The sequence below is a fragment of the Micropterus salmoides genome, unplaced genomic scaffold, assembly GCF_014851395.1.
Source record: "Micropterus salmoides isolate LMB-PRFRI ecotype aquatic unplaced genomic scaffold, ASM1485139v1 Ms_hic_scaffold_9, whole genome shotgun sequence".
NCBI classification, from domain to species: domain Eukaryota; kingdom Metazoa; phylum Chordata; class Actinopteri; order Centrarchiformes; family Centrarchidae; genus Micropterus; species Micropterus salmoides.
In genome coordinates, this window is record NW_024044681.1 from 32,618,311 (window position 1) to 32,636,394 (window position 18,084).

The 18,084-nt window shown below is 39.9% G+C and overlaps 1 protein-coding gene and 1 long non-coding RNA gene across 2 annotated transcripts in view; both read left to right on the top strand.

Annotated features, from left to right (window-relative positions):
- uvrag (UV radiation resistance associated gene) overlaps window positions 1-4,445 on the top strand; it is a 91,508-nt gene extending 87,063 nt beyond the window's left edge. The window contains exon 15 of the mRNA XM_038708162.1: window positions 1,986-4,445. Coding sequence (XP_038564090.1) covers window positions 1,986-2,796 — 811 coding nt within the window. The 3' untranslated portion in view covers window positions 2,797-4,445. The remainder of the gene's footprint in view (window positions 1-1,985) is intronic.
- Window positions 4,446-8,140: 3,695 nt separating this feature from the next.
- On the top strand, window positions 8,141-9,893 carry LOC119894818. The gene is made up of 2 exons (XR_005442978.1): window positions 8,141-8,417; window positions 9,657-9,893. It is a non-coding gene; the product is annotated as an uncharacterized LOC119894818 (long non-coding RNA).
- Window positions 9,894-18,084: the final 8,191 nt, after the last annotated feature.

Below are 18,084 nucleotides of genomic sequence, written 5' to 3' on the forward strand. Positions count from 1 at the left end.
GCATGCCTCCTATTAGCTATTATGTGTAGTTTTCAGTGGCCTTTAGCGGTGAGGTTTCACATTTCAGCCACTACCTTCCCAAGCTTGTGTTTGTGTGCGTCCTTGAACTACTGAGCAAGTCAAAAGAGAGACCGACACACCAGAGACGGCATCACACAAATGCTGGAAACTCATTGACGTTAAACTTAATGTTGAACTAATCCATGCTTGTTGCATGATAACGTTACATTAACGGCATTTAGTCAACAGCTTTTCGATAATTTTTTGAATGGTTACAAAAACGGTTAGTGAGCTAGACTGAATATCATAAATTATATTGTTACCACACTTTAGTATAACAGACCGCAGTAAGCAACGTTACTTCCACTGTGGTGTTGTCCTGCACCGTTATGTTGTATTATTGTATATTATGTGGGTCACAGAAGTTATGGCAACTGAGACGGCAAAGAAGCTATGTACCTGAGTATCTGTAAAACGACAATTAATCTAGATCGATACGAAGCAAACAACACCAAATCCATGCTAATGTAGCTGGCTGCCCCTGCCTTGCATCACTTTAGGCTAGTATAAACAAGCAGTTCCACATTTGCTTTGTACCTTTACATCATGTCTTGTAGGCTAAAATAAACACTTTGACATAAAACTGGTACCACCATTAGCTGGTGAAATCATGTGGAAAAGCTATACCACTATAGAATTTTGTAACGGATAATGTTAGCAATTGTTTGGCTTTAGCCGGCAACTAAAGCACAAAATCATAATATATTTCACACGCAGTAATTTTAGTTTTCCTATCCAATAGGATTAAAGCCAGTTCTGGGTCGGTTTTAATATCCAAAACAAAGCAGTGGCTGCTTCAAGGGATAGAGAAAGCAAGTGAATGGGTAATTGTTATGTGAGGTTAAAACCCGTTAAAAAATACGCAATAAAATTGATAAGTGATTTCATTAAAAAACTACATATTGCCCATTTAATGTTAGCCATGAGGTCCAGTATTTACAGGTTGTTACCATAAGCGGTTATAAACAGTACCTTCAGGCTACGAATGTTTCTCATTTACTGTATCATAGGCACTTTAAAGTTTGACAAGTTTCTCTTAAAACTAGACAGGCTTCTACACTCTGGTCCTGCCTGTGACCACCTGAGCAGGGTGCCTGCATGGCTCAAGGTCAGGGACCTTTTTACAAGCTGTCATGTGCTTAGTGGTGAATCTGTCTGTCAGACAGCGAACTAGACCACAATAAATAAATATGTCCACCAGTGCTATCATCAATATCAATATCAATTTTATTTATTCATCACTGATGTCGTGCCACTCTTACAAAGAAGGCAAAGTGACAGGAGAAGATTTATAAGGACTATCTATTATGATTGCATATCCAACTGAACAAGCAGACATTTGTCCTCAACTCTTCAACCAACACGTGTGAATCTCTAGAGAGCACATGGAGGCCCTGCTTCACCTTTGATCCCAACGGTACAGTGCCTCTGCTCTTGAGATAGCGGAGAGGTCATGTTAAGCAGACCTCTAAGTAGTCCAGTGATCTTAGCCTTGACTATCGGAAGAGGCGGTGAGGCCCCCATTTAAGTAAATTTATGACTTCAGTACTGGGGCGGGGTGGGGTGTCCCAGATCCCAAGTCTGTTATCTGTTATAGAGAAAAATCTCTGACCTACTTGGGTGGACGCCTGCTGCGGGTTTCCAGTCAGCAGAATGTGAGTGTAGTCTCACAGGCAGCATACATGTTGCAAAGAGCTGCAGCTGTCTTTCTCCTGGATCAGGAGAAAGGAGTTGGGTGATTTGGGTGGAGGGGTGTTAAAGAGATTAATGGAGAACCAGATCCAAATAGTCCCTGGTTGTCTCATTTGACCCCTCAGGACCTCCCACTCTCTTATGTTGGCTGTAGAGATTGTTGCTTTCTGTAGTCAATCAAATACATGATCAAGAACTAGTTCATTTAGTGTCTTTCTCTTTGTTCCTCCCAGTGACCGACACCATGTCTCCAGCTCTATCCCAGTGCCGACCAAGTCTCAGCTTGGTGTGTCCGCTGCCTCGGATATAGGCTACCCCTGCCACGCCAGCTCCCCAGACCGAGCCCTGAGGAAAAGGGCGAGCTCAGAAGCCGATAAGCTCAGGTACAAGCCAACTCCTCCACCCAGCTACAACACAGCCATGGGTGAAGAGCAGCCCCCGGTCGGCCTGGCACCGCCCTCGCCTTCACCCAAACACCTGTCCTCCTCCCTTGATGCTGGCATGGCCTCACTTAACCTGGCCAAGACTACGGAGGCCAAAGAGGGGGGAGAGCAGAAAGAAGAGAAGGAGGAGGTGGAGAGACGCAGAAGCATTGAGATTGAAGTCGATAAAGAAGAAGAGACTGAAGAGCAACCACCCAGTAGCACAGTTGCGCCCAGCCCTTTGACAGTGCAGGACACTAGCGAGGAAACGGTGGCAACTAGTCAGCACACAGGCGCCATGAACGGCTCTTTGGTACCAGGACATGCGCCTGTTAGCCTGGTCCCAGAGCTGCACTGCTCTGTGGAGCAAGCTGAGGAGATCATGGGCACAGAGGCTACTGCTTTAGGCCTGGGGTTGGGGTTGGGGTTAGGGCTAGCAGATGAGGCTCGGCTGGAAGACTACCGCTGCATCCCTGTGGACCACGCAGTAGCTGTGGAGTGTGATGAACAGGTGCTGGGTGAGCTGGACGTCGCTGGCTTTGAGGAGTTCTCCAGGCGCATCTATGCACTAAATGAGAACATGTCCAGCTTCCGCAGACCGCGCAAGAACTCTGATAAGTGAGGCAAAGGACCTAAGGAGAAAGGGAGGCGTGAAAAAAAACTTGCACAGGGGGTTTGGACAAATACAAGGCAGGGCCACTCCCTTATCACAGCATCAAAAATCATAGGAGCTGTTCTGGAATAACGACCAATTTGCACTTATTGTAAACATTTCCATAGTTTTAAATGAAATGCAGTTGAAAGTTCAAGTATTGGGACAGTAAGCTTAACTTTTATTTTTGATGCCAACATTTATAAAAAAAAATTAACATTGGATGGAACAATGAACCATTATTGAGACAAATAATTTGGCCTCATTTGCTGTCAGTTATTGTTATTCATCTTAACTTCATGATCTTCTCTGGACTGCATTTAAGATTCACATCCACACATAGACTGCAGCCTCAGTAAATCATGGTATAAAAATGTTTTGATGCAGCAGCTCCAAATCTGTTTTTCCAGCAATCGCGTTAACAAGAGAAGCTTCTGCTCGCTTCCTCACTTGAGTTTTTTTGGGACATTTTATGAATTATAGAATCATTAACATGAACAACAGACACACAAGAAGAATGGTTGCAACTGGAAGTGAATCATCTTGTATCATGCTGTCCCAGTACTTACACCTTTGACTGTACAAGCAACTGTTCAGACAGTTCCCAGAGCCTTCATTCAGGGTACATGGCAGTGGGTGTGTGCAGGAGGGAGAACACGACATGTATGCGTGTGCGTCGGGGCTTCACATTAGCATGCAACCACAGTCTGGTTTCAAGTAATCCCACCAGTGACCTTTGAAGACGGCAGGACTTTGCTACTACAAAACGAGGTGGGAACTGGAACCAGTAGCCCCATCGGAGACTCCCTAACTGTGACACACAGCATCTTCTCTCCTTGAACAACCTACCCGTCAGTCTCCACACGGGGTCGAGTTTCTCCGTCAGGTCTTAAGATGAGGAACACAAGAGTGGCAAGTTGGAGCTTACAGCACATGGCAGGGATACGGTGCAATTGATTTTCTGTCCATCCTCATGTCCTCTATTTTCTCTTTTTAATTTGTTAAATTTTAATGTACCCTATCAATGTTAACATCAGTGTTATGTTAAGTCCACTGATTCTCATATTATGTAGACAAAAAAAAATAGATTGTGTGTTCTGTTGGAATGTCTCACTCAGGCTCTACTGTAAGTGTTAACAGCAAACCCCTATTGTCTGTGATTTTGTCCTGTGTCTCCATGTTCTGGATGCTTTCTTGCACTGGTATTCAATTATTGCATTATTTATGTCTCTCAACAATTGTGCGTGCTTTGTTTTAAAGGAAATCAATATTTAGTTTTATTTTCCCCACTCATATGTGATGTCGCTCATTAATATTGTCAAATGTTAGACTGATATCATTACCAGTGTCTGGGTCCTGATGTGGACAGCTGCTTTGCATCGCCCGCTGTGACAAAGATGGACTCTCCACCCGCAGCCCACTTTGTGTTTCTGATCCAGTACTGTTGTTGCTGACTGTTGAGAAGTAATGTATTTAAAACTAAAAGATGACAATGTTAGATCATTTCCATAAACTGCTATACAGTTCAGTAAGTGACCATGTACATAAACTTTTGTATGGAGGGTTTTTTTTTGTTATTAAAGGCTTGCAGTCCAATGGCATGGATGTGTGTAGCCCCCTTTAAGAGTGGTCTGGCTGCATTGGTATTGGCGTGGGTGTGCTCAAGTTTGAAGGCGAAGTCTCTAAACCTTAGTATAGGACAAAACATTTTGACCTTATAATGGCTCTAGTGGAAAAGTTCACCAAAGTTATTGCAATTCATGTATTTGTACACCAAATTTCACGGCAATCCAACCAAAAGTACCGGCATGGCCTCGCTTATGCTGGCCAATACTACGGACGCCAACGAGACGGAGGGTAAGGAGACCACAGTGGAGGTGGATTGACAGATTGAAGTCGATAAAGATGAAGAGACTAAAGAGCTACCACCCAGTAGCACAGTTGCGCCCAGCTCTTCTTCTGTGCAGGACACTGCTTTAGGCCTGGGTTTGGGCTAGCAGATGAGACCCGGCTGTAAGACTAAGCCGTAGCTGTGCTACATGAAGTGTTTCTGTGATTCATCGTCTGGGCAGCATGGATACCTGTACCATATTAATATATAAATTCATAAATCCATCCAACAATTATCTATCCATAGATCTACACCACTACCATGGCTAAAAATCATTAACGAGTCATTAATGAACATTATAATGGTATAATTGAAGAGTACTCAGAGACAAAAACAATAAGGATATTTTTACCATTGGAATATGAAGAAGGGAATAATCAGACTTCCCTCTTTCTAGATTCATTTTCATTTCTTTGCCAGATCTTCTGAAAACCTTCTCAGTGTATGAGAAACCTTAAGCCCATTCGGACCATCAGTCAACAGCAGGTATTCCCACACAGGTTACCTAGCAGAAGTCATGAATTAAATGTGGCTTGTTTCATTTAATGATAGAAGTTAGGATATTCCACCTGTGCGCGCACACACGTTTTCTGTTATTCTGATTAGACCTCTGCTTAGGTTAAAGTTGGGTAGAGGTACTCTATGTTTGAGAAATACATGAAGTCACCAACCTGCAACTAATAATTATTTTTATTTTGGTTTAATATGGCTGGTTCTTATTGATTATTCATTTGGTTCATAAAATGTTAGAACATAGTGATAAAATGTCTTAAAGCCCATGGAGATGTCATCAAATAGCTTCTTTTCTCTGATCAACACTCTGAAGGACATATCCAGTTTTCTATCATATAAGGCAAAGGGAAGAAGAAAATTGAGATGCTGAAACTATAGAAGAAATTAATAAAATAATTATCAAAATAGTTTCACAGAAGACATATTGACTTGTCATAGCAGGGGCAACACAGGTGTAACTAATAACTAACAATTGCTCTGTTCGATGTAGCAGCAAGCACGATATGCTGTAAAAGCCCTGGACCTGGCGCACCTGAATGGAAATCAGCAATTTTGTAATTGATAATGGATTCATTATTAATTACACCTGTGCTTTTTCTGCCATGTCAAATCAAAATGTCCCCTGTGAAACAGGTTTATGAAGTTGTCCTGTACACACCAGCGCAGTGCTGACAAAAAGCTTAATCAGGTAAAATGAGTGTTTGGACCAAGGGTCTCTAATGACAATTCATGCCCTCAAACAACAGATGTGTTCATCTTTGCCATAGTCAATATACTTATAGTAGTATAGTAGTAGTAGTTATAGTAGTATAGTATTACAACACAATGAATCAGGGGAAACTGTTTTTTTGTATTTTGGCTAGTGATTTATTTGTTTTATTCATCTGGCCAGATGAAACTTGAATGATCCTCATAGGGAAACTGGTTTATTTCAGATTCCTAAGATCCCCAGTAGATGTCGGTTGGCCAAAACAATGTGAGCACCACAGCACCTTACATACATGTACACATGTGGCTGTGCATGTAACCTTTAAAGTGCCTTCAGTACTTGAAGTAAGCCCTTTTCTAATGAAATAAGCACTCTGTATTCCTTTACCTCATTATGCACTTCAATGAGCATAATCCAACTTTTCTCATGATATTATCGTGTCACTTGGTTGTTAGGCCTCCAGGTAATGTATCAATTTGTTCACAATAAGCACCGGAAAACAGTAACTTAAAGCATTTGAAGCGTACTGTGATCTCCTCTTGGTTGTTTCCGGCAGATTATGGCTGGCTACTATCAATATAATTTAGCCCATTACTAATGGCAATAAAGCTGTCTCCTTTAGTATCACCTGTTGGGCTTTTCATAGTCTTTTCCATTAGGAATTTCAATAATGCTGATGATTGCTGAATCTGTCCTTTAGTGCTTTCTGTTTCCAGATTCACGTCAAGCTCTTTCCTGCTTCTCGATCCCAAGAGCTCCTTGTGTCACTCTGCAGACAGTCTGCTCTCCCAGCTAAGCCCCTACAGGTGCCTGAAGGCCTCAACACTCAGCCTTCTGGGAATGACATTTCATCCGGCCAGAGACGGGACATTTGTGCCATCATAGAAGCCAGACCTGCCCTAGGGGTAGCCTGTGAGCGCATGTGCCTTTGCACAGGTGCACGGCTTAAAACGTTGATAGTTTGCAGGTTATTATTGTAGTTTAAAGTTTATGAGAACAAGAACCGAGACATTGAGAGTGAGAATAAGCAGGCCTTATTTCCTTTCTTACAAAGCCATCTTCATATTTTTGAGCTGAGTGCTCAGTTTAAAGAGCTCAGCACTGCTGCAATGTATAGTCTGCTGTACTGTTCATCATCACAAGCACCTCACAAAATACACACCAGCCAAACCAGCACCGCTGGCCGTCTAAGCCTAGCTCTCCAGGCTTTACACTGCAATGTGTGTATATGTGTGACAGTAATTAATGAACCCTTACTCTCTGTCTTTACCTCCATAACAGTGTCCTCATTAGCTTTGATTATTGATATAAATAGTCACCGGCCAAATTGTCCTATCCATCTAATCCTGATGACCCTCCTGTGATAAGAGTAGAATCCATCTCAGCCGACATCATAAGTAGGATTAACAGTGTGCGCAGGGAGGAGAAACGCTGCAGTCTATCAGTACCTCATTTATACAGCAGCCATATCGTCTGACACACCATCAGTCCCAGGTCATTCTTAGATCTCAGCGATACTCTACACCCTTGTCATTACCGGGCCTCTGTCATACAGTAGATCCCTTGTCATTACGACAGTGAGTGTCACTCAGACACTGTAATCCTGTCATTGCAACATGTCACACATAACTGCATCTAGCTGCATGAAGATTTACCTCTGTGAAATCTGTGAACAAATGGGAGAGCATGAATCAAGAGAATTTTATGCATTACAGTATGTGTATTATTGACTATCATGCTTTTAATGGAAATAACACCAGAGTAGGAAGAGAAGTGATATCTAAGTGTAAATTCCTCCTTTCAGTAAGTCATTTAAAGTGTTTGTTTTAGGCAGATGACCGCAACAAAGTAAAAAGCAATAGTTCAGATCAGTAACACGTTGGTGCACTAAAGTGGCACCGTAACTTTTCAAAGAAAAAATAACATATTCCTCATCTTAGAAATTAAACCCGTGAAAGAGAAATAAAACGCACCTTTGATCAATCCAATACCGTCTGGGGTTTTGCCAGTACACCCTGCCTTAGTCTGGTATGACAAGGAGCTTACGCTGACTAATGTTAGCTAACGTTAGCAAACTTTAGCTAACATTAGATAGGTAATATTGCTGACACTGTGTCAGGTAACTAACCATAACTCTTCTCCACTCGTGCTACTGTTAGTTTGTTTTAGCATGAACCATTACTGTTATTGTCACTTGTGGCCACAGTAAAAGCTTGCTTTAACTATGATACTTGAGCCATGAGATGGTTAGTTTAGCTTAGCACAAACTACAGAGGCAGAAGAACAGCCTGTCTGGCTCTGTCCAAAGGTTGAAAATCAAGTCCTCTAAAGCTCACTAATTAACTGTGGCTTCACAGGAGGTTATGGACTATTTCTTGGCCGGACACGGTGATTTCCTGGAATCGTGAGGTTGCCAGTTGTCGTTTTCACTTTGGGTTTTGTTGGATTACACAAACATGATATAACATTTTAATTATGGTAAGCAGATTTTTTTTTACCTTTGGACAGAGTCATACAAGCTAAGCCAACCATCTCCTGGCTGTAGCTTCATATTTAACGCACAAATATGAGAGTGGTATGAATCTTCTTCTATTCTTTTGACTTTGCATACAGCATTTAGGATATTAATTGATTTTGTTGGATATGTCACTAAACACCCTGCGTCCTTGTGTGTTGTGTGTTGTCCCGCATTTAAGTCTCGCACAAGGGACAAGAGGAGGGCAGGAGTCAGATATCAGCCTTGACCCGCATTCAACTCTGTGGTTTAAAGTCAACACAAACACAAAGTGCTTTCTCATTCATTAGCGAGTTGAGACCTCATACTGCGGCTATAACTCTTTATTGCTGGATTATAGTCATAATACAGGGATTGAGGGACTGCGTTACAAGCGTGGAGGGAGACGCAGCAACTCTGGTGTCCTGTCTGAGAGCTCAGACTAGGCCCTGGTGGATCTGCTCACCTCGACCCGTCCTGGTCCTGGACTTGGCTGATCAACACTATGCTGCACTCTGGCTCAGCTGTTTAAGCCATCTCAGAAACAAGACCATCTGCCTGGATGAAATCCCAGTCACCTCTCCAGTTTTTTGGCAGTAAAACCTCACTCCTCGCTATCACTCCCAGTGTTTTCTTTTTTTAAATGCGAGCACAAACCTTTCCCAGCCATTCAGCATACTCACACTTTTATTGGGCTGACTTATTCTCCCCACATGCTCCAGTTGCATAGCCTAATGAAATGCAGTGGTGTCCAGCTGATTTCATTGCAGCAATATCAATATTAGGCTTGGAGTGCTGTGAGTACAGAATTCTGGGTAAAAAATAATATCACAATGACCATGACTTTTATTTTATTATGGACCTTGTGAAATTAAAACCGATTGCTGAGGACTGATGTCATCACGCTCATATGAGGATTTTGTGGTAAACTCACGCTTGAAGACATTACCTTTAGAAAGTTTGAATGACGTAATTGACACCTGACATACAGACGAAGAGGGGAATACTCCCCAAACACACAATGGACCTTAACAAAAGTCCCCCTACAGCTAACAAAGGGAAACAATAAGAAAAGGCATATCACAGCACTGACAGAAAGATTAGATTTTTGCCGGATGATGGTTTGGTACAGTAGCTATTGTATTGCGTATGGTGTACATGTTTTGAAGTAGATGTACTTTCATGGATAACATCATGTTTTCTCCTCTTTTATTTCTGGAAAGGATTCCCTATTTCTCCGTGTGCCTTTGAGGTACAGCCATGCATTGATTCATCTCGTGACACACTGAACACTGGCTAAGCATCAGTCTTCGCAAACAACAACAGAGTCCTGCTGAGCAGCTACCAAGGATTACGTACCACTGCATGGCATCTGATGAGAAGAAACTGAAAAGAGTCAAAAGAATTCCCGTTGGTGTCTATGTGTTGTTTGCACATATTGAACCATTATTGGCAGATTGTTTCAGCATGTTTTTGCTCTTCTTCTGACCACATCCCACCACACCCATTTATATTAACCTACATGTAACACCCATTATGCCCAGGTGTGATTTTACCCACTTCCATTATATTCCAGTTTAATTTTGCCTTGGGTATTTGAAAAAACTTATAAAAAAGAACATAACTTAATTCCTTAAATGAAGTGAATTGGTGTATATTCACCTCAGTTCAGCGTGCATCTGAACACCAAGCAGCATGTTTTCTTCTGGTTGGTGGAGAGCAGTGCAATACATTTAGGATTAGTGTTGAATTCGGTTAGCGTGATATTCTAAGGCAGTAATTCACTTTAATGGTTTGCTTTATTAATGTTTGATTTATTGTCAGACCCAAAGAGGGCCACCAAAGGTCAGCTTCTACAGGTCAGACAGTTATTCAGCGTTAGAGACTTTATTCCCATAGTAACCATTACAAACACAAGTCACACACAGGTCACAGTGTAATATTTGCTACATCTCTGTGTCTTCTTCGGGACAGTGCACATGTGCTACTCTTCAGTAGAAGCTGTATTTATAACTTATGTTGTGGGAAAATGTATCAGTAACGTATGTTGTGTTGACCTCATCGTGATCATTGATCAAACGTAACAATTTCATAGATTCCTTAATGAAAAACATATTAGAGCAATCTGAGGTATATATAGAGTTACATTCCAGTTTAGGATAACATTTTGAGCTTGTCCCATACCAAGCATGCTGTTAAATTCAAAGAGACCAGCATGGGAAAGAAGATTCTGTTTGGACCCAAACCAAGACCAAAGCCACATCCTAGCTGTGCAAACTTAGTCGTCTGATAATGGGACACACATGGACACCGTCACTGATAATCACAGAAATACCGGCATTTCATCAGGAAATCTTCAAGGTTGTTAAATTGACTCTTATGTTCTTCTTGCTAATTACCTTGTCATGTGTGTAATTGTCTCATCTTGCACATCACAGGTGCATCCAGGTCTTAGATCCTAGCGGCGATTACACACATCTGATGTTCATTGACTCTCAGTGTGACCAGTTACACGAAAGAGTGAGAGGAAGTGAAAGGGGGCAGAGGAATGAAAAGTGTGTGTGTTAAGGGGAGCCCTTTGAGTGCTAATGCTGCATTCTAGTCAAAGTCGGAGGTCCCGGTTGAAACTTCCGACCTCCAAGCGTTCCAGATGCACAACGCCAAACGTAAACAAAAAACATGGCTAACCGTGACAAAGTGATATTTCTTTGTCAAGTTTGCACAGCTGAACTCTCAGCGGTGCCCTTGGTGTTAATTGAAAAGATTGCCGTTTTATGAGAACGAGTGACATAAATATATGGGACTGATTCCCGTCTGGCTACATCTGTAGTCAATCTGCAAAAGTTGTTGTTTTCACATTTTATTGGCATTTTTGACATTTTTCTGTATAATTTTTGTGCAGAGAAGATGACTTCCAGAGACTGTTTACCGTAACCAGCTACCTGATAATATTTGCAGCATATTTTGATATAAATTTACATGCAGAACAGGTTTTACTGTATGATAATATGTATTGTTTTAATTTAAAAAATGGCAAATATACTTAATTTAGGCTTTTAGTGGATGGTTTACCCTTTAATATTTGCTTCCATGGGTGCTACCGTTGTTGAAGTTGGGTTAGATGGATTTGCCATGAGTTTACAAGTAGGAACTCTTTGACTTAGAGTGGCGTTGTCTGGAACGCAGCATAAATAGCAGAGGTGCTTGGCGCCAAGCACTCTTTTCAAAAAAATCCACCAGCAACTAGAACACGTTTGCCTGAGGATTTACTAATGCCTACTGGCTGCATCTAGGAATAAAAGCTTGCTTCTGTGAATAAAGGTAGAATTTCCTCCAGGCTGCACCAACAGCTTTAATATGCCTGGAAACAGTGACGGATTCATCCAGAACAGAGAACTCTGAAATCTTTTCTTCCTGCCTGCTCCATTCTGTTTTGCATTCTCACCTCAACATTAAATCCATGGTTATGGTCTTATCCGACCGCCCTCACTTCCCAAAGCTGAGAGCTGGTATAAGATATGTATGTGGCGGTTACATTTGCAGTAAAACCATTCATCAACATGTCATGTTAATTTCTGACAAATCAGCTCTGGTCTTCCTCTCTAACTTGCCAAAGCTCTGTGTGGAAACACAGTTTAGTATCTTAAGTCATTCTGGGAGAGCTCCCAGTATTTCACCTTGGCCTGAAAACTCCTCCAAGAGTTCAGGGAGTCAGTGGGGAACAATAAACCTACTGATGATGAAGCTTTATCAGCAGGGCTGAACGCTTAACACCCTCTTCCACTGCTAAAAGGAACAAACACCTTTAAGATCTGTTTATTAAGAGCTTCTTTGTTCATTACCTCATAGCTGCAATGGCTAATGCTCAAGTATCTGTGCTGCTTACACCAGTGCTGGACAGTCAGCCAATGTAACTTTCATGAACTTCTCAGGCCTCATTTTATTTTATTTTTCTGAAACCACATGAGCTTAGACAGTTTTATTCTTTGTTGTACCCTGAGGAAAGAATTCATTCTACTTGATGGAGAATTTACATGTTATCATTATGGATGTAAAGATCAACATTTTCTCTTTTTTTGTGCAACAAACAAAGTTAATTGTGATTAAGCAGCCTGACCCAAATCCAGTAGGTCCCGACAAAGGCTTGTGTTTTGGGTTATTGAGCTATTTTTGCATAAAGCTTCTATTTGGGCTTTGGTCCAGCTGGATTTTTTTCGAATGTAACTTCCTTAGGAAATGCTCCCTCTCTTTGTGTCATGTGTTCCAAGTAGATTCACGATTCTCACTGGGAAGTGGGAAAAGAGACTGCGTAGTATTAGCCTGGATGTATCCACATCCAGCTCTCTCCATTTGTCATATTAGAGATGAATTCAGTCAGCTTGTTTTCTCCCTCTAAAAATGGAGCTTCACTTTTAATGAGAACATATAAAAGTCTTGGCATCATTTTGGATTCAATCAAAATGTCACTAAACTTGCCACAGACTATTCATTTTACATACGCAGAGAGGAGGGTACACATTACATACAGCATTCCAGATGAATCACTTGGCTTTGAGTGAAGTTCGTAACAATCAATCACAAAGCGGATTTGCAGAGAATAAAAATGAACGCCTTGTTACATGACTGCATGAGTTTGTCTCTCTTGATGTTAAGTGTAATAATACTCTTTACTCACTCATTGCTTTCACATTAGTTTATCCAAAGCAGAAATCACTCTGCTTAAAGTCACACACACACTTTTATGACTCCATCACTCTCAGTTACTCAAAGTGTCTGAAGAGTGTTGTTAAATTATTGTGATGTGATTTCTGAAATAAACCCACCTGCCAACACGTTTCTACTAAAATGCTCCCACAATAGAATTTGGAAAACAATGCAAAGACCTCAGTGAGATGCATGTCTGTGCCCACCAGTGCACCTGTGTTGCTCTTCAGATATTAACGTAATGGGATTTTGATCAGCAGTTTTCATGACTTCCATGACTCCGATGACAAGCTCTGTCCAAATGTTCTGCTTCCTGTCCAGCTGTATTAGTGGTCATTTACTAACATATGCTACATATTACTATAGGGCACGTTAAAATGAAACAGGACCCTTCTTACTAAACAATACAAGCTGTAGTCTGAGAGGATCGATTCAAATAAACAGTTTGGCCTTTGTTTGATAGTTAGGTATCCAGCAGGCTTTTGTTAACAAAATAAGATCTGAGAGTCATACAGGGTATAAATTACCTCTATCTCGGAGTTTGAAGATTTACAACATCTCAAAGCTTATTCATATTACAGTAATGACGTGTGCGGTTCAAATAATAATAATAATAATCCTTATTTGTAGAGCACTTTTCAAAAACAAGTTACAAAGTGCTTTAACAAGTGTAAAGACAATAATACCCAAGAGACAATAATACAAAAAAACAATACAAGATAAAAGCATGAAAACATTGAAAAGACTAAAATACAGATAAATATAAAATTAGTAAAATACAATAAAATAAAAGGGATAAAATAAAGTCAAATAAGATCGGGAAAGGCTCTCCTATAAAAGTATGTTTTAAGAAGGGACTTAAAAGAGTTCACTGACTCAGTCGACCTGATTTCCTCGGGCAGGCTGTTCCAGAGCCTCGGGGCCCTGACAGCAAACGCTCTGTCTCCTTTAGTTTTCAGTCGAGACTCTGGAACAGACAGCAGATAGTAAATCTTGATAAATACAACAGAAGTGTGTTGATATGTCATGATCTTGCTGGGCTTGTCATCTGGAAGCCCTCTGTTTTGGTCGGAGATGAGTATTTTTAATTTCAACAGGCTAAAAACTATATTTAAGATTATTAATTTTAGAGTTTCACCAAAGTGCTGAATCTAATTTGGATTCAATAAAGTTGGCGATGGAGAACAAATACGAGATATTGTAAATGGAGTCAACCTAAAATTAATTCTCCGTGTATTGATTTATATTGTAGCATCCCAGGGTAGGTGTGATGGGATCCTCTCAGTATGAACCGGGGCAACAGACTTATGAACACAATTTGGTAACATTTACAACAAGGGACTCCGAATTGTGAGTAGTTACCAGGGTTAATATATTCCCGACAGAGTTATCACATCATGATTGTTTCTGTGGCTTTCACAGTCTCTTAATAAGCTTTAAACCAGGAAGTAATCTATTGCATCTCTCGGCGAGGCAGGTAATGGTCACCAGCGAGGAGCTCCAATGCTAAAAGCTACTGATTTGTTCATTAACTGTTGCTCTTTCTTCTCCCCTGACCATAGAAATCTGTTAAATGATGACTGCATAATAAGCATTAAAATTTCTCCTTTAGATCATCTTTATTGGCCTCATTCGATTGATCTGATTTACACCCTTATGTTTCAAGTATACTTAGGTCATTAAACCCTCAAGAGTCCCTTGGGACATTTTGTGCTATTCAGTTTTTTTATTTTCAAGCCATTTTTGCTGTGTTGAATATATATAGCTAAAATTTGCCAGAGGATTTTCATTGTTTTTTTTATTCTTTTCCTTTAATTAGCCTAAAATGGCTAAGCTACGCAAAACCTGACACATTTGTCCCTTGTGACAAAAAATTGTCCCATTGAAAACCATTGAAAATACCTTTTCGGATCCCACATTTATCTAAACCGATGCATTCCTTTATGTTAAAATTTCATGTTGGACTACTAGCTTTCAATTTTTATATTTGTTCACCAGATTGTGCTACTTTTTCCCATTTAAAACATGCAGCATAATTTCACACTTTTTCTACAAGGGTGCCTTGCCACTGAACTGATATGTGTGTGTCATATTGATGTTGGATAATGGTGTGTGTGTGTGTGTGTGTCCAAGGCCACACTCTGCATTATGAACTAATTCAAAAATTAGGTACTTTGTTTTGGTTCTCATTCAGGTTGTTTATGCAGGTGCACTGCAGCCATGGTTATAAACTCATCGGCCACTTTATTAGGTACATCTTGCTAATACCGTGTTGGACCCCCTTTTGCTTTCAGAACTGCCTTAATTCTTTGTGGAAAACTTTCAACAAGGTGTTATAAACAACAAAAAACAGTGTTTTATAAACATACTGGCATATAAAGGGTTAAAATCCCCCAAAGGTAATTGATGTTTGATATGTATATTTCAGGCTGAAGTAGCTTTGAAAGACTGACTCGTTTAAAGAAAAAAAAGAAAAAAATATTAATTTATAATATTTTTTACAACAGTTTTTGGGAAGAAGCCAGTTTTTGTCACTAGGAACAAATGTGAGTTTTTCTTAAAATGTGACTGCAAAAAAAATAAAAATGCATCAAAATCAATGTTGCTGCCAATCATTGATCTACCTCACGGCCTAAAAATAATAATAATAATAATAATAATAATTTAATACTCCTTGAATTGTATTTAATGGAAATTATTTTAGTTTTAGTTTTGTTTTTTTGATAAAAAAACAGGAGTTATGTAAACATACTAGTATTTAAAGGGTTAAAACCCCCCAAATATAGTTAATATATGATTTGTATAATTCAGGCTTAAGTAGCTTAAAAAGACTGACTCATTTAAAGTGGGAAAAAAAATTATTTATGATATTTTTACAGCAGTTTTTAGGAAGAAGCCATTTCTTGTCACTACAGACAAATGCTTTTTTTAAGGGACTATTAAAGGGTTAAAGTAAAAATAGTCCCATTTTCATGTAACATGACTTTTCTCTATTGTATATTCAGTTGTGCAAATAAAAATACATTGAAACTATGAAGATATCAGCTGTGTTTTTTAAATTATTATTTTAAAATATGCATCAGATCAGAATCAGTCTTGAGCAAAGTGAACCAGTATGGTTCGTATGTTACTAACACATCATTTTGATTTTGCTGTACATTTTTACAATAAGACTTTACATGAACAGTTATTAGCTGCCAGGGCAACATGTCTGTTGTGCCTGGTGCGTCTAATCTTGATTGCCTCTCCCAACATGCAGTATGGTTTCAGTTACCTCTTCGTGTGTGATGACTGCAACGAGAGGCGTGGCTTCCAGGAAGTCAGGTGGACAACTTGGTGAGCCTGCCAAGTAAAACCTGTATCCTTGTTTTTTTGTGAAAAAGTGGGTAGTGTTCTTATCAATCTGCGCATTTTTCAGAGCTGCTCTGCATACAAAATCCATATACTCCCCTATTGTGGGATACAGGGAGGATTATTTTTGCTCCAGGCGTTCTGTGTTATTCTAGAGGGCCTCATGGTCTAGTTTTTCAGCAGGGGGAAGAAACATGGCAGGCCTCTGTTTTGAAGACCCTTCCAGAAATCTGTTCCAGGACTCCAGCTCTGCAGCCGCACTGACAAACAGCCGTAATCACCCTGACCTTCCCCAACCAACTTCCTCTGGAGAGGAACCCAAACAAATGTTGTTATTCGCAGCCTAGTAATATCCTGATATAAATAGACAGTTTTGCGTCAGGGGTATGACAAGGCGATTTTTGTGAGCACCAGCTAACATGAAAGAAATTCACTGGTATTGTATCTTTAAAGTTATTTCTCAACTGGTTGAAACAAGGATCAGTGAATGGTGTTTCCAAGCCATCTTCACTTCACTAAACACTGAATAATATTAAGGCTCAATTTATTCAATTTATTAATTGATTGGTCATCCTACAAAATACTCACTATGTGTAAAGGCTACTAACTAACTTCCCAGAGAAAATACAGATTCCAGTGTCCACAATGGTAGCTACAGCCATGTGTTCAACAATAAATTGGACTTGATTCTTATAATACAGATAAGAATCAAAATACATCCCAAATTTCTGGCAGCCTGTGCAATATTTGGACGCTAGGTTGCCAAAGATTTCTCATAAATTATAGGGGCTGCACTTGGTGAATATGAAAACATTTCTGAAGGATACTACATACAAAGCTGGCCGCACACAAACAGTAAGAATGTTATAAAACATAAGGTACTACTGTGATAAAGAATGAACAAAGTAAGGAAAGAATGTAATGCAAACTATCTTGTGTTCCTGCCAGAGCTTCTTCACAGACAGTCCACTGTGAAAGAAAAAGCTCCAGCTGCTTTCAAATTATTGTCAATTCTGTCCAGGAGAAGAATAATTTGGATGTACATTCCCTTATATTGTGCAATGGAGGTGTTTTTATTTTCTACAACCATAAAGACCACAGCTGTCAGTACATCTATTGTTCAGTGGCCACATATTTCTGTCTCATGTTTGTAAAAGGAGAGCCGGAACATTCCTCAGTTTCTTCTGTCACACCAGTAGTCCATTAGTGGCCCTTGAAATGGATACCCAGCTTCTCTATCATAAAACGGTGGTATTATGCCATTAACATTACTCTTATTACCGGTTTAACACTGAAATCAGAAACAGTATCAAAGTCTTTTGTAATGTGAAGAATGACATACAAGACAATATCATCTTGACTAAGCTTAAGAAAGCACATAACAAGTCCTTTTAGGGTGTTATTATGCTATTTTAGTTTTCATTAAAGATGTCTGATAGCGTTATTTTAATCAAACTAATCATCCAAGACTTGAGGGGAAAATTACTGTATTTTTTGGAGATTGCTGTGTTCTGGAAATATTTTGCATTTACCCCTTCTTGTTTGTTATTGTTGGCTCTGTCCATGCGAAAAATGACTTTGGTAACATAAAGTATG